This window comes from Bubalus kerabau, chromosome 15, assembly GCF_029407905.1.
Source record: "Bubalus kerabau isolate K-KA32 ecotype Philippines breed swamp buffalo chromosome 15, PCC_UOA_SB_1v2, whole genome shotgun sequence".
NCBI classification, from domain to species: Eukaryota; Metazoa; Chordata; class Mammalia; order Artiodactyla; family Bovidae; genus Bubalus; species Bubalus kerabau.
In genome coordinates, this window is record NC_073638.1 from 15,573,663 (window position 1) to 15,599,074 (window position 25,412).

General features: G+C 44.9%; 1 protein-coding gene across 5 annotated transcripts in view; it reads right to left on the reverse strand.

The window, feature by feature from the left end:
• Nucleotides 1-25,412, reverse strand: part of AMOTL1 (angiomotin like 1) — a 199,882-nt gene that overhangs the window by 72,603 nt on the left and 101,867 nt on the right. For 4 of the 5 annotated variants that reach the window (XM_055547755.1, XM_055547756.1, XM_055547760.1 and 1 more), the window contains 3 exons: nt 17,787-17,933; nt 17,658-17,690; nt 12,464-13,397 (listed from right to left, as the gene is read on the reverse strand). In XM_055547755.1, coding sequence (XP_055403730.1) covers nt 12,464-13,397; nt 17,658-17,690; nt 17,787-17,933 — 1,114 coding nt within the window. The remainder of the gene's footprint in view (nt 1-12,463; nt 13,398-17,657; nt 17,691-17,786; nt 17,934-25,412) is intronic. The other variant, XM_055547757.1, reaches the window with a different exon arrangement.

Genomic DNA, 25,412 nt, shown 5'->3' on the forward strand with positions numbered 1-25,412 from the left:
GCTGCCCCTGTGTTGTTCTTTTGGACTGTTACTTACCTTCAATGCTGTTGTCTTTCATAGGTTAATGTCTCTTCTACACAAGCATTCAACTAACTCTATTAAGGGTCTACACCATCTGCCAGGAAGCACAACTTATCACCTCGCTTTATCCTCACACACACCAAGACAGGACCACCACCAGGTTCTGCTCCTGTCTCACGGAACTGGAGAAATCTTGGAACACTGAAGAAAGGGATCTTTTCCCGCCTGCCACTGAACTGACTATTAAACATATCTGAGCAGGGCTGAAAAGCTTCTTTGCCCCAAGTCCACAGTGAGGTATTAGAAACAAGAATCAAGGAACATTTAAAGAGCCACATCTGGGATTTCCCTGGTGGCCAGTGGTTAAGCCTTCACCTTCCAATGCAGAGGGTGTGGGTTTGAGCCCTGGTCAGGGAACTAAGATTCCACATGCCTCATGATGAAAAAAATCAAAACATAAACCAGAAGCAATACTGTAAGTAATTCAATAAAGACTTTAAAAATGATTCACATCAAAAAAATTTTAATAAAACAAAGAGCCACATCTATGATTCAAAATAGGGTCATACAGGGAATATATATGGGCTGATCTTCCATCATCGATGATTTGGACCATGACTTTAAAAATGATCCACATCAAAAAAATTTTAATAAAAAAACAAAGAGCTGCATCTATGATTCAAAATAATAGGGCCATACAGGGAATATATATGGGCTGATCTTCCATCACTAATGACTTGGGACCGTGACACACAGCCTGCCCTGGAACCTGCACTCATCTCTTGCTTCCTAATTTACAGCCCTGCCCGACTCACAGTCCTGACAACCTACCACCACTGGCCTATGTCATGGTTTTGTTCTCTTGAATTTTTATTTAAATGTCATTTAATTTTTCATGCATTATTATTCTTCCTAATTAGTATCATGCATGTTTTCTGAGGGTAGACAATTATGACTTACACTAAATTGGTATCCAGTACATTTTTGTCAGTTGATTTGGCCCCAGAGCCCAACAGCCAGTTAGGAGGTCATATATGCTTTATGAACTTCAACACTGTTTTATTGAGGAAGAGACCTCTGGTATTTATATTTGATCTGGATAATATAGTTAGAATCTCCAGTCATGACACTGCCAATTTAATAACACAGCTCCATGTCGCTTCCTTTCTCATACACAAAATGCAGCTCAAGACTGAAGTGATAATGTAATTTGGATTAGGGAAGCAAGATCATTGGTGACAGGTACTACTCAACAGTCCCTTTGCTTCTCTCTGCACACAACAAGACTTCATAAATAAGCTTGTTTACATATTCTTTAAAAAAAAATTTTGGGGCCGTGCCTCACAGCATGTGGGATCCCCAACCAGGGATCAAACCCATGACCCCTGCATTGGAAGCACAGAGTCTTAACCACTGAACTACCAGGGAAGTTCCCATAAATACACTTGTTTAAACATTTGTATTTACATTACACCTAAATGTGTAATGTACTAAACGTGCCATGAATAGTACTTTACCTCCACTGTCATTTCATTCTCACAAGCTTGGACGTTCCCTGCTCTCACAACATATATTATTATTCTGTTTTTAAAGTATGCAAACTGAAGCTCAGAGGATTAATAAACCAGAGATCTCAGTCTTTACAAAGCAAACCAACGGGCTATGAACTGGGGGTTGGAACTCACATACCTCCACCACACCAGGACTATCGCCCCATGCTGGCACAAGACTGGAGTATTCCTTAATACGGGACTCTTTTCTCTGCTTCTTTCTAGCCATGTAACCATGGACAAGTTTTTAACTTCTTCTTCACCTTTAAATGGTGATAACGACAGAGATTTCAGGAGAATACTATCTCATACTATTGCAAACTGGAACAAGAATCTTGGGGAAAGATAGATTTTGAAAGATAGGTATAATTTGGGCAGCTAGAGATGGGTGAGGGTTGTTGGGTTTCTCAGGAGAGAGAAATGATATGGGGAAAAGGCTGGGTGACTTTGATGACCAGCAGAGAGTCTGATGGAGAAAGCAATGGCAACCCACTCCAGTACTCTTGCCTGGAAAATCCCATGGAGGGAGGAGGCTGGTGGGCTGCAGTCCATGGGGTCGCGCAGAGTCAGACTGAGCAACTTCACTTTCACTTTTCACTTTCATGCATCGGAGAAGGAAATGGCAACCCACTCCAGTATTTTTGCCTGGAGAATCCCAGGGACAGAGGAGCCTAGTGGGCTGCTGTCTATGGGGTCGCGCAGAGTCAGACACGACTGAAGCGACTTAGCTGCAGTAGCAGCAGCAGCAACGATAGTTATCTACTTCACAGAGTTGTTATGAGGATTAAATGAGACCATGTATATAAAGCACTGCACATAGTGTCTGTCATTGGGAAAGTACTTAATAACTGCTAGTCTCTGTTATTATTATTACACTGCTAATGGGTGTCAGGAGAAAAGCAAAGGATAATGCACCCTTGGGTGTCCTTTCCTCTTAAAACACTCTGTGTGGAGAATCCCAGTCCCTAACACTAAAGCTTCAACCTGGAAACAAAGCAAATGCCAGCACCACAGAAGCTTCTATTTCTGAAGAGATTTCTTGCAATGCAATGCAGAACAAGAGTATAATGTCAAAGTGATGCACATGCATGCCAGGACCCTGTCTCTCGAACACAGATCCTCACTTTCTTCTAGACCTGTACTGTCCAAAATGCTAGCCACAAATCACATGTGGCTACTGAACACCTGAAATGTGTCTCATCTGAGCTGAGATGTGCGCGAAGTATAAAAGGCACATCAAAATTTGAAGACAGTACAAAAAAGGTAAAATGTCTCAGCAATAGTTTTTTATGTTGATAACCTGTTGATAATGCTTTAGATATAATGGGTTAAATAAAACATGCATCCAAATGTATGTTTTAAAATGGATTAACTAACGGTATGGAAGTTCCTTAAAAAAACTAAAAATACAGTTACCGTATGATCCAACAATCCTGCTCCTGAGCATATATCCACCAAACAGAAAAACCAATTTGAAAAGACACACAAGCTTCAATGTTTACAGCGGCACTACTTACAATAGCCAAGACATGAAAGCAACCTAAGTGTCCACCCACAGACGAATGGGTAAAGAAGATGTGATAAGCGTACACAGTTGAATATTACGCAGCCATAAAAAGAAAGAAATGCCATTTGCAGCAATCTCTTCGATGGACCTAGAGATTCTCATACTAAGAGAAGTCAGACAAACACAAATATATGGTATCACCTGTATCTGGAATCTTAAAACAATGAAACAAATGACCTGACTGACAAAACAGAAATAAACTCACAGACATAGAAAACAAACGTATGGTTACCAAGGCGGGAGTAGATAGATTAGGAGTTTGGAATTAGATACAAACTACTATACATAAAACATAACAAAGTCTTACAGTATAGCACAGGGAACAATATTCAATAACAGAAAAAAAATGTAATAAGTATAATGTATAAATGAATCACTTTGCTTTATAGCAGAAACTAACACAAACAACCCTGTAAATTAACTATATTCAATTTTTAAAAACGGGTTAACTAAAACATGTTTTTAAATTAATTTCACCTGTTTCTTTTAACTTTATAAAAATGTGGCTGTGAGAAAAATTTTAATTAGATATCTGACCCACATTATATTTCTTTTTTAAAGGATGTCAATGTCTAAGCTTTTTCAATTTAGCATTTTAAATTTTTAAATTCTTTAGAGTATAGCTGATTTACAATGTCATGTTAGTTTCTGCTGTACAGCAAAGTAAATCAGTTACTCACACAGGCACACACACACACATCTAAAAAAGAGTGTACATACACACACACACACACACACACACATATATGTATACATATACACACAAATGTATCTCCACTCTTTTTTAGATTCTTTTCCCACATAGGTCATTACAGAGTATTGAGTAGAGTTTCCTGTGCTATATAGCAGGTCCTTACTAGTTATCTATTTTATACATAGTGGCATCTATACGTCAGTTCCAATCTTCCAATTTATCCCTCCCCTCTCCCTCCTCAACAGTATATTTTCATTGTTCAGCACTGCTTTGGTCCACACTACATGTACACCAAAAGGCTTCATTTTGGAGACAATTCCAGAATTCAGTGAGCAACAGAGCAATTCACACAAACAGACCAGTAGTCCCCACTCTATTAACCCCAGATCTCTAAGCATCAATACCTGTGGTGGATTCATTTTGATATTTGGTAAAACTAATACAGTTATGTAAAGTTTAAAAATAAAATAAAATTAAAAAAAAAAAATAGTGACCAGGAACCTATATTCAAAATACTACATGTTTTGGGGGCTTCCCGGGTGGTTCAGGGGTAAAGAGTCTGCCTGTCAATACACGAGATGCAGGTTCTGTCCCTGGGATGGGAAGATCCCCTGGAGAAGGAACTGGCAGCCCACTCCAGTATTCTTGCCTGGAAAATCCCATGGACAGAAGAGCCTGGTGGGCTACAGTCCATGGGTCACAAAACAGTCGGACATGACTTAGTGACTAAACAACAACAACAACAACAACATGTTTATCTACAATTAGGCCATCGTGCTAACATTTAATATGGCTTGTGTGACTGCCAAAAGTTGTCTAAAATATAACAGGAAAAGAGACATCAATGGATAAACAGATGAAGGATGTGTGACCAAGTAATTCAAAAGAGAAACTGCAAACAGCTAAATAAATTTCCCAAAGCAAAGTTATTAATAGACAACTAAAATCAAAACAACTTTTTTCCATTTATCAATATTAACAATCAGTTCAATGAATGTTTACTGAGCTTCAAAGCAAAGATTCTTTAAAATTCTCAAGACATGATACATATTAGAACTTTGCTTGAGTAAAACATTACAGAAAAATGACTAGCAGGAACTAAGACAAAAGGACAGAATGACTGTCTCCAGAGGACAAATTCACGGATTTGTTTTCTCTCTTCCTATTTTTCTATTCTTTATGTAATTTCTACAATGAATATGGCTAGCTATTCAAAAAGTTCTGCACTAATATATATGTTCATCATAGAAAAACATATATTAGCCACAAGGGCTTCCCTTGTGGCTCAGCTGGTAAAGAATCCGCCCACAATGTGGGAGACCTGGGTTCGATCCCTGGGTTGGGAAGATCCCCTGGAGAAGGGAAAGGCTACCCACTCCAGTATTCTGGCCTGGAGACTTCCAGGGACTGTACAGTCCTTGGGGTCACAAAGAGTCAGATATGACTAAGTGACTTTCACTTATAGAAAAATCAGAAAATAGAGATAAGTCAAAAATCAGCACTGTTATTTTAATAATCAGAGGAAGTAAACATGACAAAATAATTTTAAAATGAGGTGAAAAGAACAAATGGCAAGGTTCAAATTTTAAGACTTCTCCCTCAGTAAAAATACCTCTTATTTACCTAGAGGTTTCCAATTTAGAGTATTTTCTTATACTTTCTGACTGTGAAAGCAACAGTGAACAGAGTATTTAAGAGTAGTTTTGGCTGGATAATGGAACTGCAGGCAATTTCTGTTTCCCTTCTTTACCATTTTTTAGGGAGTGGGGAAGTGGGAGTTATCTATATTACTAGATTTTTGATAATGAAAGTGTTTCATTGGTGTAAGAGAAAATCAGTTACTTTTAGGAAACATCAGCTACAACAAATTGCAGATAAGGAAACTGAGGCCCTGAGAACTTAAGCAATTTGCTACAAAGTGGAAGAGCCAGGACTTAAAACCGCTCAAATCTTCTTTCCCCAAACCCACAGCCTTCCCACCTGGACCCCTTTGGTGGTGCAACACAGGACTCTTAAGTGTTCAGGCTGAGTCTAGACTCTTGGGTAAACTAAGACCCAAACTATTGCTAGGCAGGATGCATATGGATGATCCTCTTGTTTGGAGAAGCCATGCATTTAATGCCCTGCAGCTGGAGTTGTGTTACATTTCCTGAGAAAGCAACCTAAACTTGACCCCAGCCTTTTCAAATTCCCACACCGCAGAGCCACTCCTCACAATAAACAGGGCATTTTACTTGGCTCACCCAGCCACAATTCAGCTTAAAAATTGTACAAACTTGTAAATTTTAATTCTGGTATTCAAAACACATGTTTAGCTGGTGGAATTTAAAAAAACACTCCCTGGCCTCATTTTTGTTCAGAGCAACACATAGTGGTTAATCCAAAAGCTTTGGGTCTAGCTCACCTTTTAATGCCACATAGCAATTCATTTTCGTTAACTATCTAAACTGCAAATCAACACTTTGGAAACACACTCACTCCGACAATCCCCCTTCCTCCTCCAGCCATTTCCAACTCAGAGTGAGAGGGGGCCACCGAACATTCTCTGTTGTACTATACAGCACATTTGAGACCTCACACCCACCCAGAGTAAAGCTGCTCTTCAGCCCAAATTCTCACGCTTGTTGCACTCTGGCTGCACTGCTTGGTCGGCGTGGGTTCCTGCCAAGAGGCACGGTTTCTCTCTAATCGGCCACATGGGCTCCAGGACTCTCCTCTTTGCTCCCCCTCTCCCCGCTGCGCGGTCTGACACGTTCCCAGGGAGCATGGGGCTTCCCTGGTGGCTCAGACAGTGAAGAATCCACCTGCAGTGCAGGAGACCCAGGATCCATCCCTGGGTCGGGAAGATCCCTTGGAGGAGGGCACGGCAATCCACTCCAGTATTCTTGCCTGGAGAATCCCAGAGATGGAGGAACCTGGCGGGCTACAGTCCATGGGGTCGCAGAAAGTTGGACCTAACTGAAGCACCTGAGCACCAGAGAACATCAGGAACTTTGACTCTGTGCTAAATAAAACCAAACCAGGAGGTTTTTCTAGAGGAAAATTCATAATGAATATTCTAAGGAAACATGCATGATTTGGGAGGCTGAGCACACCACAGGGTTCCTCCATGAACGCAGGAAACCACGAGCACCCTGAACTGATGGGAAGGATGGCTGGCCTGTGAAGAGACGAAGCAAGCGTGTTCTATGGAAGGGGATCCATGGCACCACTGGCTCTGACGTCATCTCTTTTTTAATATTTATTTGGGGGATCTTTGTGGTGGCATTTGGAATCTTTAGTTGCAGCATGCAAACTTAGCTGTGGTGTGAGATTATTCATCCGTGTCTTCACTTCCATTAACGGGACAGACCAGTCAGTCCTAAAGGAAATCAATCCTGAATATTCATTGTAAGGACTGATGCTGAGGCTCCAATACTTTGGCCACCTGATGTGAAGAGCTGATTCATTTGCAAAGACCCTGATGATGGGAAAGACTGAAGGAGGGAGGAGAAGGGGACAACAGAGGATGAGATCGCTAGATGGCATCACTGACTCAATGGACATGAGTTTGACTAAACTCCAGGAGCTGGTGATGGGCAGGGAGGCCTGGCGTGTTGTGGTCCATGGGTTTGCGAAGAATCGGACACGATTGAGCAACTGAACTGAACTGATGAAGGTCAAGGAGGCCTTGAAGGGGGGCCTCTCCACGGGGTTTCCCACAAGAAGAGACCATAACCTGCTGCACGTCTCCCATGGTCCGTGGATCAGAGCAGGTGAGAGAATTCGCAAGCTATGGTAAATCAGTAATGAAGGCCACAACTCCAGGTTCTTACTCATCCTAAGCTCTGTGCTCTGTAGACCTTTCCATCTCTAGACAAAAAGCAGTGAAGTCTTGATAGTGTGTGATGGATGGGGTGAGAGCGCTGAATATCCGCAACATACTGAGGCCGTCTTTGCAGCTCGAGGCCAGAACATGAGCCCAGTGATCTCAGACAAACGCCTCCCTGACTCAAGGGTCGTCCATGAGGCACTGACCCAACAACCGGCAGCTTCCCAAACCATCACCATTAATGACAAACTGATAACCTGTTAAGCACAAGGGAAGGTGACAGTGAAGTTAAAGGGAGACCTGCTCTTCTCTGGGCTTCCCAGGTGGCTGAGTGGGAAAGAACTCGCCTGCCATTGCAAGAGCCGCTGGAGGCACAGGTTCGATCCCTGGGTCGGGAAGGTCCCCTGCAGGAGGGCATGGCAACCCACCCCAGTATTCTTGCCTGGAGAATCCCATGGACAGAGGAGCCTGGCGGGCTGCAGCTCACAGGGCTGCAGAGTCAGAAATGGCTGAGCATGCACGCAATGGCTCTTCTTTTGGGTCAAAGATAGCTTGAACATCACACCGTGCTGAGCTTCAGATCCAGTCCTTGGAGCTCAGGCCACACTGAATGTGTCTGAAGCAGGGCTGGTGTGGACTCAACTCTGTTTACCCTGCTGGCCAAAGGTTGCCCTGGGGGAGCCACGCTGGCGAGCTGCGGCCAGGCTCACAAAGCCACCTTGTAGCTCTGGGGCTGAGCCTCAATGGTCTGTCTGTTACATCTTCTAGGGCATTTTGATGTGTCATGTGGACCCAGCTGCCAAGCCCGGCAACCAGCTCAAATCCTTCAGGCATTGCTTCTTCTTTCTGACGTCATCACATCGAAACACATGACACTGCCCACAAATACCTGGGCAGCCCTCCAGGAATAGCTTCCTCCTCCCCCTTCCTGTCTTCCACTCACGGCATACCTACTGCCAAATGATAAAAAGCAGCAAGACCCCTTTATGCCCTGCCAGGTAACCAAGAATAAAGCCCAAGAGGAGTAAGGAGACTAGGGATATTTCTACTTTTGATCAAGCTCTAGACACAGAGTTAAATGATTAAGAAAAAAAAAAGTGAACTATCACAACCCAAACTCTGATATGATTCTGCAATCAGTCTGCTAAGTCACTTCAGTCATGTCCGACTCTGTGCAACCCTGTAGATGGCAGCCCACCAGGCTCCCCCGTCCCTGGGATTCTCCAGGCAAGAATACTGGAGTGGGTTGCCATTTCCTTCTCCAATGCATGAAAGTGAAAAGTGAGAGTGAAGTCACTCAGTCATGTCCGACTCTAAGCGACCCCATGGACTGCAGCGCACCAGGCTCCTCCGCCCATGGGATTTTCCAAGCAAGTACCATGGATTATTTAACTCTGGCAAATCAATGTGCTAATAACCAGAGATTTGAAGATTTATTTTTCCTCTTCAAACCTAATAGCTTTTAAATTTCAATTTCTCCTTGGCTTAAGGAATCATAAAAGGATGAGAACAAGAGCTCTCCCAGGCTGCACTTGGATACCCCAGTGGGGTCACACTGTGTCTGCTGCGTCCTGCTGCCTGTCAGGGGCCTGCCTGTCGGTACATTGCTTCAAAACGGCCACTGCCACCGAAGGCAGGGAAACGGGTCAGCAGCTGCCAAGTGAGTGACAGGCCAGCTTACTCTGCCAAGGCCCAGTCACTCTCTTTTCAGAAGATGTACAGCCAAAGTAGGCCCTGCACCCAGCCATTGGGGTCACTCAGGAAAATCTCTGCTCATTTGGTTTAGAATCTGATAAATAAAGCCTCTGGCAAGAATGAAGACACAGCCATAACAGACAGTGACCCACTTGTCTTCTCTTATGCTCCACAGTCTCCCCAGGCAAAGCAAGCTCAGAAACATCTAAACTCCAGCAATTTCCAAACGGATGTCTCCAGAGCCAACTTCTCTCCTGAGAGTTTGCTTTCCAACTGACTTATTTCCCACAGTGTCCCATCTAATCAATCATTAAATGATGTCAGCTCTATTTCTCTTAGCATATAATGCTCCTCCATACCTATGGCCTCAAAGCTGGGCTACTCTCTCCAAGTCTTATCTGGATACAACTGACCCCATCTCTGATGGTCCTCATGGCCTCTAGGTTCCCCTTCCTCTAATTCATCCTTTGTTGCCATTAAAATCAGCCTAGTAAACATCAACACAGTCTTTACTGAAAAACACTGGTTCTTGCAATTGTTTATGAATAAATTCTAAACTCTTTAGTATGACACTCAAAGATCTTCATCAACTGGTCTCAATTTCCTTGTCCAAACACACTTTCTGCCACTTCCTATACCGCCACAGCTCTGCATGACTGCAGCTCATGCCAGACAAAACCCCCTAAGCTCTGGTCTGAAGAAATGGCCTTTCCCCTGCATAGTACCTCCTGCTACTTCACCTCTACCCCACAGCTCTGATTTCTTCTTCAAGACCCAACTCAAACGTCACCTCCGTGCAGCTTTCCCCAAGCCCTTCAGCTGTGAGTCATACCACTCTCTCCGGTTCCTGAAAGCTCTCTGCACCTTTCTATCCTAAAATGGCACCCTGCAGCCCAAGGATCTGTTCAGATGCTGGCTTCCTTGAGACGATGCTGGGAGGACCTTGAGGGTGGAAACTGTATCTTTATCTCTGAACTGAGTACAGGGCTGCACAGACTACAAATGTGGGAAGTGTTGTTGAATCCATCAGTCAGAGCAATTAGGGCAATGGAGGGAAATGGTTTTGACAGTCAGGATACCTGAGCCTCACTCCAGTTGCCTCAGAATTGAGTACTGCAGGAACTGAGTTTCTCATCTCTTGAATAAACAGAGCTTCTTCCCTGGTGGCTCAAATGGTAAAAGAATCTGCCTGCAATGCAGGAGACCTGGGTTCAATCCCTGGGTCAGGAAGATCCCCAGAAGAAGGGCATGGCAACCCACTCCAGTATTCTTGTCTGAAGAAGCCCATGGACAGAGGAGCCTGGTGTGCTACAGTCTGCTGCTGCTGCCGCTAAGTCGCTTCAGTCGTGTCCGACTCTGTGCGACCCCATAGACGGCAGCCCACCAGGCTCCCCCGTCCCTGGGATTCTCCAGGCAAGAACACTGGAGTGGGTTGCCATTGCCTTCTCCAATGCAGGAAAGTAGAAAGTGAAAGTGAAGTCGCTCAGTCGTGTCCGACTTTTAGCGACCCCATGGACTGCAGCCCACCAGGCTCCTCCGTCCATGGGGTTTTCCAGGCGAGAGTAATGCAGTGGGGAGCCATCGCCTGAGTTGGACACAACTGAGCGACTAATACTTTCACTTTTCTGTTGAATAAAGGGGTGAGGCTATATGATTTCTAGGTCTCTTTAGCTCCTCTGTTCTAGAATTCAGACTACATTTTCCTTTAAAATCTACAATGAAGAAAGACTCTATAAAACCCCATGGTAATAACATGTTCCAGGAGTTTGGACACTCTCCACAAAGCCAGCCAGGAAAACTGCTGCTCCTCTAGCCCACTGGGCCGAGCTCCCCAGGGACAGCCCGCAACGGAGGCTCCGCCCCAAACTCAGAAATCCCTACCCGCCTTCGGGAACACCTGAAGAAAATCCCCAGTTGACCTCTATTCTGTTTCACTCTATATATTTTGGCCAAAACTCTGCTTACTAATTATTGTGCATAGACCAAACAACAACAACAAAAAAAAAAAAAAACCAAAAAAAACCTGATGACAAAACCTAATATGCCTTGAAAATAATGAGAGCTAAAACCATGAGTGAAACCACTAGGCTTACTGTGGAAAACAGTGTGAAGGTTTCTCAAAAAACTAAAAACAGAACTACCTTATGACCCAGCAATTCCACTCCTGGGTATATATCTTAGAAAAATAAAAACATTAATTCAGAAAGACACATGCATCTCAGTATTCACAGCAGCATTCTAGGTGGCTCCATGGTAGAGAATCTGCCTGCTAATGCAGGAGACACAGGTTCCATCCTTGTGTTGGGAAGATCTCCTGGAGGAAAAAATGGCAACCCACTCCAATATTCTTGCCTGAAAAAATCCCATGGACAGAGGAGCCTGGCGGGCTACAGTTCACAGGGTTGCAAAGAGCTGGACACAACTGAGCAACTGAGCACACACGTACGCAAAAGTGTTCAAAGGGGCACAGATCAAGAATCGCGTATTCACAGATGATGCAACTTCACAGAAGATAGGGAAGCAACACAAGTATCATCAACTGATCAATGGATAAAGAAGATGTGGTAGATACACATGATGGAATACCACTCAGTCATATTAAAGAATGAAGGTTTGCATTTGCAGCAACAGATGGACTTGCAGGGCAATCTGCTAACTGAAATAGGTCAGGCAGAGAAAGACAAGTACTGTTTGATATCACTAATATGGGGAACCTAAAAAATACAACAAACCAGTAAATGTGATATAAAAGAAGCAGACTCAGGCATACAGGGAACAAACTAGTGGTGACCAGTGGGGAGAAGGGAAGGAGGAGGGGCAGTGTAGGGGCAGGGGATTAAGAGGAACAAACTATTAGCTATTAGCTATAAAACAGGCTATTAGCTATAAAACTATTATAGCTATTAGCTATAAAACAAACTACTGGCTATAAAACAGGCTACAAGGATACACTGTAAGACATGGGGAATATAGCCAATATTTTATAATAACTATAGACGGGGCATAATCTTTAAAAATTATGCATCGCTCTATTGTACATCTGCAAAATAGTAATAATATTATCTATCAACTGTACTTCAATTAAAAGAATAAATTTTTTAAAATTCTCTAGTCTTGATAATCACCTCGTTACCCCGTACTCTGGGGGTGGCTGGTACCTCAGGACGGCCACTTCTGTCCTCGCAGGCTGGGGCGCAGGGTAAGGCTTGACCATCTCGTGGAGCAGCCCGGGGTGCTGGTCACTGTAGAACAGTCCATGTTCCTGGGTCTTGCTGACCGGGGACACCATCTGCTTGGTCTTGAAGGGGTACTCGGGTGGAGGACCTCGGGGGTCCAGCATCTTGGCTGCAGGCTGGGCTGGGGAGGGCCCCCCTCCCGCCTTGAACGCCTTTCCGTTCCCGGGGCCAGGGAGGTGCTGCTTGGCGCCGTTCCTCTCCAGCGACAGCTGCATGATCCTCTCGCTGAGAGAGCGGACGTGGCCCTGCTTGAGCTCCTTCAGCGCCTCGTCCTTGTGCGCCTGTCCGCTGTTGGCGCGGCTCACCGTCGGCCTGCCCTCAGTCCGGGCCTTCTGACTGGCACCCCCGGCCATGTAGTAGCTGTGCCCAACGGCCCCCGCTTGCTGCTGTGGCGGCGGCGGCGGCGGCTGCTGTCCCCGGAAAAACTGGGACTGCGCCTTGGCCTCCTCGTACGTGGGCAGCTCCTCGTTGTTCTGCTGAGGCTGCGCGGACCGCACCTGTTTCTCCATCACCGTGTTGTCCACCTGGTGTTCCTGACCCTGCGGTTCCTGGCGTGCTGACTGGTAGACCATTTGTGGGTCTTCTTGAGCGAGGTTTTCCGTGGAAGAAAAGTTGTTGGTGGGGTGGGCTGGCCCTGCGCTCCCTGTGGCCTGGTGCTGAATGGCCAGCAAGTTCATGTTCTCGGTCGGGGTGCCATAGCGCAGTTGCTCCTGGATCAGCCGCTGTAACACTGTTCCAGCTGCCGCATCCTCGGAACCTCTCATCTCCACCTCTGGGATCCTCGGGAAGTTCGGGGGGTGGAAGTTACAGAGAGGATCCTCAACTGGAAGATAAACATGGGAAAAACGTGTCAGGCTGCTCCATACAGGTCTCAGTGTATATTGTGAATAATGAACTTTCTAATGATAGAGGCATTTAAAGCGTTCCAATACCGCGTCACCCCCATTTACCCTGCAGTTTCTCACGGGGAGCATCTCTCCAGCTCAGTGTGCCTCTCCCACTCTCCCTTCCCTCACCTCCTGCTTCCTTCTAGACCTTGGTCAGGCCTTCAAGCTCTCCCTTTAAGCTCTCCACCGACCCCTTCTCTTCATCATATAAACAGTCTTTCCCATCTTAAAAAAAAAAAAATCAGAACAACAACAGAAAAAGAAACCACCTTCTCACAGCCCAGTGTAAACCTCTAAGTGCCACCCAGCTTCTCCTCTCTCTTCTCTTCGAACTGTCCTCAGAAAGCAACCGACACTTGCCGTCTCCACTTTTCAAACACTCCAGCCATGGCCTGCCCTACTGCTCTGAGAGTTCAAGTTCCAGCAACACACCAAGAACATAAGAGTACCCAAACAAGCTAGCTCTCTCTGGCCTCCAGGACTTTGTCCCCATTCATCCCTCTGCCTGGAAAGATGCATCTCACTACATCTTTCTTGGGAAATTCCTAGATGTGCTTTGAGTGATGGCTCCAAAGCTGCCTTCTAAGTAAAACACTTCCTGCTGCAGCCCAGCAGGCTTGAGCCCTCCTTCTCCAACATCCAAGTTCTGTTGTCATACATCCCAAAGACTGACCATCACAAGTTGTTGTTTAGTTGCTAAGTTGTGTCAGATGGCACTTATTTATGTAAACAAGACTTTGAACATCTTAAAAGCAGAGATCATGGCTCCTCCTCTGGGTCTCCCTAGCATACAACTCTTCGATTTTTCCAGTAGTCATGTATGGATGTGAGAGCTGGACCACAAAGAAGGCTGAGCACTGAAGAATTGATGCTTTTGAACTGCGGTGCTGGAGAAGACTCCTGAGAGTCCCTTGGACTGCAAGGAGATCAAACCAGTTAATCCTGAAGGAAATCAACCCTGAATATTCCATGAAAAGACTGATGCTGAAGCTGAAGCTACAATACTTTGGCCACCTGATTCAAAGAGCTGTCTCATTGGAAAAGACCCTGATGCTGGGAAAGACTGAAGGCAGGAGGAGAAGGGGACGACAGAGGATGAGATGGATGGATGGTATCATGGACTCAATGGACATGAGTTTGAGCTAACTCTGGGAGATGGTAAAGGACAAGGAAGCCTGGTGTGCTGTGGTCTATGGGGTTGCAAAGAGTTGGATTCAACTTAGTAATTGAACAACAACAAGCAACCTCGTGTCTGCATGTAATGGGTGTCAAACATTTAACCAATAAAGGAGTACCATGAAATATATAATTTATGCCTTTGCACAAAAGTACTCAGAAGGAGTGTATTGAGGATATTTATAGTGATAGGCTAGTAAACATTCTACTACTTACTACTGATAAGACTTGCTGCCTTTGGGCTCAAAATCCTTACCTGTAAATGGAGGGAGCTAAACGAGCCCATCTCTAAGTAGCCTTCAGCCCTACAATTCCAAGCAGTGATGGTTCTGTGTTTTTATATATACGAAGGACACATTATTTCCCCCCAAACCATCTCTCTTCCCCAAAGTTGCCTTTTTTCTGATAAATGGCATCCTCATCTAGGATTAAAGTGTCATCCAGATACAAAGTGCAGATACAATTTTGTCTCTTTTGTTTCCTTTGTTCCCTCCAATTTTTTTTAAAGAAGTTTTTTTTTTTAATTGTTGAATTGTAGAGATACTTTATTAATTTATTTATCTATGTATTTGGCCACACCACATGGCATGTGGGATCTTAGTTCCCCAACCATCAGTTAAATCCACATCCCCTGCATTGGAAGCATGGAGTCGGAACCACTGGACTGCCAGGAAAGTCCCCTTTGCTCCTTACATTTAATCAAGTGCCAAGCTAGGTTTTCAGTTTATAGTAAAATAAGAAAAAAATGAAGGTGGTGTGATACTCTTGCAAGATATATAAATACAAACATAATCACACATATATATGTGTAGATACCTAGATACACATAAGCTGAGTTTACTACCTTTTTTTAGCAGGGGCTGCTATTAAGGACTACATTCCTCTGATACTTTTTGGTATTAAAATATGAGAAAAGGTGACAGTAGATGACATTTTGAGTGTCTCTGTAACAGCAAAGACTGCAGCCCCAGCTTCTACGACCTCAACCATTCCCCGGGTTCCAGCTCCCCTAAGCTAAGCTAAGCTAAGCTAAGTCACTTCAGTCATGTCTGACTCTGTGTGACCCCATAGACAGCAGCCCACCAGGCTTACCCATCCCTGGGATTCTCCAGGCAAGAACACTGGAGTGGGGTGCCATTGCCTTCTCCGCAAGCTCCCCTAACCAGTTTCTAAATGTCCTGAACAGCCTAACATCTGGCCTTGTCTCTGGCCTTCTCTTTCAATCAACAGTGTATTTATTACCAGTCTTCCGCTACTAGAATTTTCTAGCACCAGGGAACAGACAGCCTTATCTTATCACATGCTGTGAACCCACTGTCTAGAACACTACCACGATACACAAAAGGCATTCAGGAAAGAACTGTTGGAGGGTAGGAGATATCTTAGAAGTTTGGGATTAACATAGACACACTACTATAGTGGCTTAGACGGTAAAGCGTCTGCCTGCAATGCAGGAGACCCGGGTTCAATCCCTGGGTTGGGAAGATCCCCTGGAGAAGGAAATGGCAGCCCACTTCAGTATTCTTGCGTGGAAAATCCCATGGACCGTGGAGCCTGGTAGGCTACCGTCCACGGGGTCACAAAGAGTCGGACATGACTGAGCGACTTCACTTTCACTTTTCATGTATGAAATCAGTAAACAACAAGGACCTACTGCATAGCACATGGAACTATATTTGATATCTTGTAATAACCTATAATGGAAAAAAATCTGAAAAACAATCGACATATACAGATATATAGATATAACTGAATCACTTCGCTATACACTTGAAATTAGCACAGCATTGTAAATTAACTATACTTCAATTAAAAAAATGGTTTAAAAAACGAGAGCGTAAAGAACTCTACAGACTGGTTCCTGAGGCTCATCTCTGATCTACCCCTCGTGAGCTCAGGCAATGACTTGGTTTCTCTGAGCCTCTCTCTCCTCTGAGGTCAGGCTTCATATCTACTTCACAGGATGGTATGTGGAGTAAATTCAAACTTACTGCTCATTTTCAGAGAACGTGCACAGTAACTGAGATATAAACCCGAAGTTCAACAATTAGAACTTTGCAACAACAAAAACAGACCACTGAAAGTCACCCAAGAGGAACTGCTGAGTAACTGTACTAAGTGATGCACAATCCTAGGAAAGCAATTAACAGCGTGGGTTGAGTTGAGCCATCACTCACCACAAATACCAACTGCCAGCCTGTGATATTCAGGCATTCTGACAGGTGCTGGGTTAGGAGAGTAAAGAAGACACTTCTTACCCTCAGGGCTTGATGAACAAGCAAATTCAAATAAAAAAATCAACACTTTAAAACAAAATGAATAAAAATTCAAATAAAAACATATTTCCAAAGGAAAATGATTTTTTGGACGAATAATAAAAGGAATGGGGTCTCATTAGGCACAGAGACTGAATCTCCTTTTCATGAGCACATCTGGCAAGAGCCTTAAGATCCTTCTTTAATGTGGTTTTGAAGATTCCTTCATGGTGTAACCAATCTCATAAACCCTTAAAAATAGTCAGGAAATTTTTACAAAGGAATCAGTTCCTTTCCAAATATAGTTTAGAATTTCTCTGAATTTCCGAATTACCTGCAAAAAGAGTTATGAAAGCAGAGAAGAAAAAAGAAATGAAAGATTCTAGGAAAGAGTACAAAAAAGAACATTTAGGAATTAGAGAAAAATTAGGTACTCAATGGTATAATTCGAAAGTTCCTACCTACTCAGGAACTCTCTCTGTTGAGTGAGTCACGTATTATAATTAACAGTCTATTAACACCAGCAGTAAAGAATCCGCCTGCGATGCAAGGGCCACAGGAGACAAAGGTTCAATCCCTGGGTCAGGAAGATCCCCTGGAGGATGGCATGGCAACCCACTCCAGTATTCTTGCCTGAAGAATCTCATGGACAGAGGAGCCTGGCCAGCTACAGTCCATAGGGTTACAAAGAGTTGGACACTGCTGAAGCAACTCAGCATGCATGCATGCACAATGTTAAGCAAACATTAAAAATAAGGCACCTACCAATAAAGAAACAACCAGTAATCCAATATGTTGCTTTTTAAAAAGAGGATAGAGAAAAAATTATTCAGAAGAGTGAAAAACATAAAATCATTCTGCTTTTCCAACGTGAGTGCCAGTGAAAGAACTTACCAACTTTTTCTCTGATGCTGCTATTTGCCTCCACTGTCAAAGATGCTTCATGCCTCCCAGGATAGAGCTGAAAGTCTGGGAAAAAGTAGCTGGGGTCCTCCAGAATCTGGACGGGACTGCTGGGGCTGTAACAGGCCGGAGGGGGACCTGGGGGCAGAGAGCAAAGTGCACTTTAGTGTCAACGAAGTCCTCCTCGCCATGTGACTCACACCAGCCATTCTCCCCCATGCCTCTCCACTGGTAGGGGCAGCTCTGTCTTTTTGACTCATAAAATTCCAAAGTAACTATTCAGAATCATCACAAGTCTGGCACCCATCACAATGACCCGTGAGGTCATAATCATAATTTTCAAGACACACTGAGCAAAGGCAGGGGCCCTTTCACACAATTCATTTCCAAGGCCAGTGGCAACAGCAGCCACAAACATCAAGTCCCCTGTGGAGCTGGACAAGCCACCAGGTTCGGAGCAGTCAAAGGGAAGGGGGCGGGGAGGCCAGACAGGGAAAACTAAAACGGAAAGAGCAGCTGTCTCTTGGAGCATCTTGAAGATGCAGAGAGGAGTGGTCATTTTGCCAGACCACGTGTTAGCAAGGGCTGGTTGCAGCCCAGCACAGTGCAATCGGCCCCACTCTGGGGGTTCTGGAGCCTCATGCGGCAGTGTGAGCCCGGGTCATGGGTTCTGGCCCTCTGCCCAGCACTGGCCTTTCGGATCCCACATGGTGCTTCACACACAAAGCTGAACACGCTTCCTGTTTCAATTAAAAGTGACACTGGGTTCAATCCTGCTGTCATTGAACATGAAGTACCAGGACATGACACTGATACAGCACAAACAACACTGAGGGAGCACTCAGTGTGATGAGTGGGAGCACTCAGTGTGAGGGGGGAGTCCAGGCTCCGCCCTCTCTGCACTGACCTCTCCCCGTGGGCACCAAGTTGAAGGCTCTTTTTGGCAAAGGTAATTCAGTTTACTCTGGGAAAAGAGTCATGCTTTTTTAAAAAATTAAAATCCCTGCCTGCAAGATCATTCCATTAGTAAAAAATATGGTTTTTCAGCCATCACACCAAATGGGTCATTCAAAATTTCTTGCTAGGACGGCTATCTATCCATTTCCCATAAGGCCAAAGCAACTAGTTATTCCGAGAGGCTGTAAGATGGAAATTTACTCATCCTCTTTCTGAGTTTCTCTCCCTCAACCCATGAAATGACATTTGGACGTGTGCTCACATGTAGCAAAAGGCTTTCCTGGTGGCTCAGTTGGTAAAGAGTCTGCCCACTATGCGGGAGACCTGGGTTCAATCCCTGGGTTCAGAAGATCCCCTGGAGAAGCGAAAGGCTACCCACTCCAGTATCCTTGCCTGGAGAACTCCATGGACAGAGTAGGCTACAGTTTATGGGGTCACAGAGAGTCGGACACGACCAAGTGATTACCTATCTTTCTTTTCACATGGAGCATAAGCATGTCTAGACTACAGAGAAAAAGAGAAAAAAAGATTTGGACAACTAGAATATTTATCTTACAATGTTAAATAATGCAGTTGTGAGTTAGAGCTTAAGGTTGAATATAATCTGAGTATGAATGACATACTATATAAAGATCAGCCTAAAATGACAGTTTCAGCGCCTCTGACAGCATCCGTCAGCACTCTCTTTCTGGCCAATCCACAGGGACTACCATGGAAAGACACTCAGTCCCTTCTGGGCTTCACTCTCTACATCTGTAAGTCTCAAAGTCGAGAGTTAAAATTAGAAATTGCCAATGGCCTGGATCCAAAGGCAAATCTAGGCTGGCTTCTAATGCAGACAGGTGGAAAATGTTGGTGGAAAGTTGGAGAGCCGCACAGAGCAAGCGTGGCCGCCCGAGAGGATCCCCTGGGGAGCTCTCCAATGCCAGCACCCCGGCCTCACCCGGACCTGGCAGTCAGCGTCCCAGGATAGGACCCAGGCATCTGCATTTCATAGAGCTCTTCGTATGATTCTGATACGCAGCCACAGTTGAGAACCCCTAAGCCAGAAGGAGAACAGTGTACACAGACAAAGAAACAGGAAAACACAAACACACCTGCTGCACCCGCAGCCCCTCCCCCACCAGATGAGCGTCAGGGGCAGTGAGGACCCACACACTTCAGCAAAGAGGAGCGAGTGCGACAGATACACACCACTGTGTATGAGGTACATAAACAACAGTATATTATATACAAAATAGATAAACAGTAGATAAACTATACAGCACAAGGAGCTGTATCCAATACCTTGTAATAAGCTATAATGGAAAAGAATCTGGGAAAAAAAAAAATATATATATATATATATATACACACACAACTGTATCACTTTACTGTACACCTGAAAGGAACACAACATTGTAAATCAATTACACTCCAATTCAACTTTTTTTTTTTTAAGTGTGGTATTCTCTTACAGTTGGAGAAGGCAATGGCACCCCACTCCAGTACTCTTGCCTGGAAAACCCCAGGGACGGGGAAGCCTGGTGGGCTGCCATCTATGGGGTCACACAGAGTCGGACATGACTGAAGTGACTTAGCATAGCATAGCATAACATTCTCTTACAGTAGATCTGGGTCAGGAATGGCATATGCCAGCAGATTACAACTTCAGGCCCTACTATCAAATTGTACTATCAGATTGACTACAAATTGTAAGTGACAACAGAGAGCAAACTGCCAATAAAATTGAGGCATACTTAAGAATATACATGTATATTGTATGGGTGTATAAAGGAGTGTGTAGGGGATGTGTGTATGTATGGATACATGCTTTAGACATGGATGCCAGTTATCATGTGCTCCAGCAATCCCACTCTGGGCATATATCCAGACAAAACTCTGAATTAAAAAAGATGCATGCACAACTGTGTTCACAGCAGCACTATTCACAACAGCCAAGACCTGAAAACACCCTAAATGTCCATCATCAACAGATGACTGGATAGAGAAGATATGGTACATGTAGACAATGGAATACTACTCAGCCATCAAAAGAACAAAGCAATGCTATTTGCAGCCACATGGATGTAGCTAGAGATTATCATATTAAGTGAAGTAAGTCACAGACAAACACCATATGATATCAATCATGTGTGGAATCTAAAATAAGACACAAATGAACCTATCTATGGAACAGAAACAATGTCACAGACAAAGAGAATGGCTGCAAGGGGGAGGGGGCTGGAGGAGGGGTGGGGTGGGAGGCTGAAATTAGCAGATGCAAACTATTACATCTAGAACGGATAAACAAGGTCCTACTGCATAGCACAGGGAACTACATTCAATAGTGAATCATCATGGAGAAGATGATTAAAAAAAGAATGCGTGTGTGTGTGTATATGTACATATATACCTGAATCACTTTGCTGTATAGCAGAAATTAAAACATTGTAAATCAACTAGATGTCAGTTAAAAATTTTTTTCAAAAATAAATTGGGAAAAAAAAAAAGAACCCCGCATTAAGTCACTCCTATCACCACCAGACTGGTATAAATTGTTTTTCCACACCTTATCCAACGGCCTGCCAAGTGGCAGTGAGCTCCAGGGCTCCAGGCCACAGAGCGCTGTGCAGAGGGCAGGGCTGGATGATGGGCATGAGCACTGAGGGCATCAAAGACGTGCCCCTGTCACCATTTCCTCCGCAGGTTCAGTATTAGGAAAGAACAAATGCAGTTCACATTCGTGCATGAACACACGCACACACACACACAAGCACCTATGGAGACTGAAGGACAGGATCTCAGTTCCTCACCGACAGTCATTTAAGATGCGGCAGCCCCCACACTGAGTCCTGCTCCCACTCTGCCCCTCTCAGAGGGCGAGAGAAAAGGCTGGCCGAGCAGATGATCAGGACAGACCCTACGGACAGATAGGCCCAGGGATGATAACTCCACTGAGCCCAGAGATCCCCCCGGGGCTGGGGGCGGGGCGGGTACTGCCACACCGGAAAGGAATCACTTTACTTCTCTTCCCTCACTGGGAAGACGAGGGCAAACGACAGTAACACGGATCACAGGCTCTGAACGAGCTTCCTGGGCTATGCGGCAAAAAACAGACACCACCCCCAGGCCCACGAGCACGTAATCTTTCCCTTCCTGTTCAGTTCAGGATCTTCATTAGGAACTCTGGTCGCGTAATTTGTGTATGTTTTCCTATGTAAAAACACAGCGTCCGTAATCTAACCAGTAGAGTCAAGGGTCTCTGAAATCAGAAACTTGACATCAGTATCCATCATGAGCAGAGACGTGGTTTTCCTTGTTAGCACTTCTCCAGCCCCCGGAGCAGGAGCTGCGATAAACCACAGGAGACGCCTGGACGCCACCCCTTCCTGGGCAGTGCTGCAGGGCCTGGCTGGGGCTCAGGGCATAAGGAACAGGGAAGTGTTTAGGGGCGTCCATGAGAGCTGGACCATAAAGGTTGAGTGTGGAAGAACAGATGCTTTCAAAGTCTCTTGAGAGCTCCTTGGATTGCAGAGATCAAATCAGTCAATCCTAAAGGAAATCAACCCTGAATATTTATTGGAAGGACTGGTGCTAAAGCTGAGCTCCAATACTTTGGCCACCTGATGCAAAAAGCCCACTCATAGAAAAGATCCTGATGCTGGGAAAGATTGAGGGTAGGAGGCGAAGGGGACGACAGAGGATGAGATGGTTAGACAGCATCACTGACTCAATGGACATGAATTTGCACCAACTCTGGGAGATGGTGAAGGACAGGGAAGCCTAGCATGCTACAGTCCTTGGGGTCGCAAAGAGTTGGACACAGCTGATCAGCTGAACAAAAACAGTGGCTGAGCAAGGATTCTGCTTCTATGTAATCTTTGCAAGGAGTTGCCTCGAGGGGTTTCAAAAAAAGTCAATCTCCACATAAGGTTCTCTTGACTCAGTAACGTGCAGTTACCTGCTTTCAAACCAGACCTTCATCTAAGGACCACCAAGAACACAGCTTTGGTCTGCATAGGGAAAGTGGCAAGAGCAACAGAAAACAGGCTCAGGGTCTCCCTCTGGGCAGGGGGCCCCACCTGAAGGAAAACCAGACATGTTTGTGTTGCACTCCACAGAGGGTGAAATTCTGCAAGTTCAGTTTGAGGGTTCAACCTTTCTACCTTGATTGATGATGACCCATTTCACCCAGAATAGTTTCTTTCTCTCTGCAAAAACTGTACGTCATTTGTCAACAAAAAGAATCCTTTGCTTCTCTATGAGCATGACTGCTTCTGGCTAGCTTCTAAAGCACTGAAAACTTCCTTCCCATTATGGTTCTACACTCTTACTGTCTTTGTAAATGTCCAGAGGCCTTTAAGCAACGCGACCCCGAACAAGGCTTTTTTCTGCCTCACTCCATAGTAGTGATGACAAAGGCCTCCTTGTTGAGAGGAAATGAATCAAGGTAAAAATGAAGTGAGTTTCCTGGCGGAAGGGAGAGGCACAGCAAGAACCCTGGTCACCTGCTCACCAGCCTCGCCTTCACCGTTAACTAGTTTGTTCCCTAAGACCAGATCCAGAATCCACAAACAGACCAACGTAACAGGCTCGGGAGTCTCCTTCAGGTGTAGACAGCAGAGGACACACAGCTGGGAATCACCTGTCCTTAATTAAACTGCACTGCCAGCTTGTCAATCCCCTGTACATCACCATTTTGGCTATTGCTTCAAGTTCAAACTCTGCTTGGTTTTCAAGGCCACTACACTCAGACCCTTCCTTTAGCTGTCACCAGTCTCGCTGGTCCCCTCAGCATTCCAGCATCCCATCAACATGCCACCCTCATTCTCCAAGGCCCCGTTTCACACTCCCTTCCCGAGGTCCTCTAAAGTTCACCCCAAGACATCTTCAGGTTACTCTCTCTAGAACACCTCCCCCTACAATGGCCTGCCTGCCCCCAACAGCTACGGCAATTATGATCAGAAGTGCACAACTGAGCACTTAAACTGCCCAGCAGCTTGCGGTTGTCATTTAATATAGGCTGGTGCATCAAGCAATTCCACTCCTGGGCACATATCCAAGCAAAGCTGTAATTCAAAAAGAGACATGCACCCCAATGTTCATTACAGAATTATTTACAATTGCCAAGAGATGGGAACAACCTAAATATCCATCCACAAATAAATGGCTAAAGAAGATGTGATTATATATGTATATATGGGGCTTCCCCGGTGGCTCAGCAGTAAAGAATTCACCTGCAATACAAGAGATGTGAGTTCGATCCCTGGGTTGGGAAGATCCCCTGGAGGAGGGCACGGCAACCCACTCCAGTATTCTTGCCTGAAGAATCTGGCAGGCTACAGTCCATAGGGATGCAGAGTCAGATACAACTGAAGTAAGTAAGCACACAGCATATGTGTGTGTGTGTGTGTATAAATAATGGAGTATTATTCAGTCATTAAAAAGAATGAAATACTGCCATTTGCAGCAACATGGATGGACCTAAAGATTATCAAACTAAGCAAGTAAGTCAGAAAGATAAACACCAAATGGTACCAGTTACATGTGGAATCTAAATGTGACACAAATGAACATATCTACAAAATAAAAACAGATTCACAGATACACAGAACAGACTTGTGGTTACCAAGGGTGGGGGAGAGATGGGGGAAGGACTGGGAGTTTGGGATTAACACATGCAAACTATGTATATATATAGGATGGATAAACAAGATCCCACTGTATAACATAGCGAACTACATTCAATATCCTGTGATAAAACCATAATGAAGACTATATATATGTAGAATTGAGTCACTTCGTCCTAACTGCAGAAATTAAACACAATACTGCAAATCAACTATACTTCAATAAAATTTTAAAAATACATATAGGCTGGGGCCAGTGTCCTGGGAAGCTTGGAGCTGGGCACTATCCGAGTCCTTGCTCCTTTCTGTATACAGCCTGTGTTCTCTTGCTCCCTCCTTGCTGACCGATGGAGAGACTTGGCATATCCTCTGGGACGCTGTCACTGCCAAGTTTAAAGAGGTCCTTCCAAAGTGGGTCTCTGAGAGTTCCCAACGATTCCCAGGCCCTCTCAGTCCCCTAAGAGGAGGAAGCACTCACTGTCCCCACTATAGCTGGCAGTGATGCTCTGGGGTCTGCAGGCCAGGTTCCTCAAAGCCTTTACTCACTGCAAAAAAAAAAAAAACCCAGAAAACCTCCCAGGTGTCATTGCGCCCAAGTGCAAGACTTTCCGCCAGGCCCACGTAAGCCAAAACCACCTAATGCCTTCAAAAACAACTTTACCGACGAGATGAGAATAACCTCCTCTAACTTTATGACAGAGATTTTAACCACAGGCAACAGAACAATTCTGCGGCCTCCACCTTCCTTTTCAAAGAGCTGAGGAATTTACTGAGTGTGCCAGCGTCCTCAAAGTCAAATGTAAGCAACCAAGCCTTACGATCCTGGCAGGACTGGAGGTTTCCCTGGGGAGTTGAATAGTCCACTCCAGGAGACAGATGCCCTAGAAACGAGGTCTTAGGAGGAATCTGGAGACCCCACAGCCAATACCAGAAAAATAAGGGCTGGTCTGTTCACAGACCCTCATGTGAAGCCAAGCTCCTTCCCTGAGGTAGCCAAGTCACACTTCTGAACTTGAGGCTTGGGGGAAGACAGGTCCCAGCACCCCAG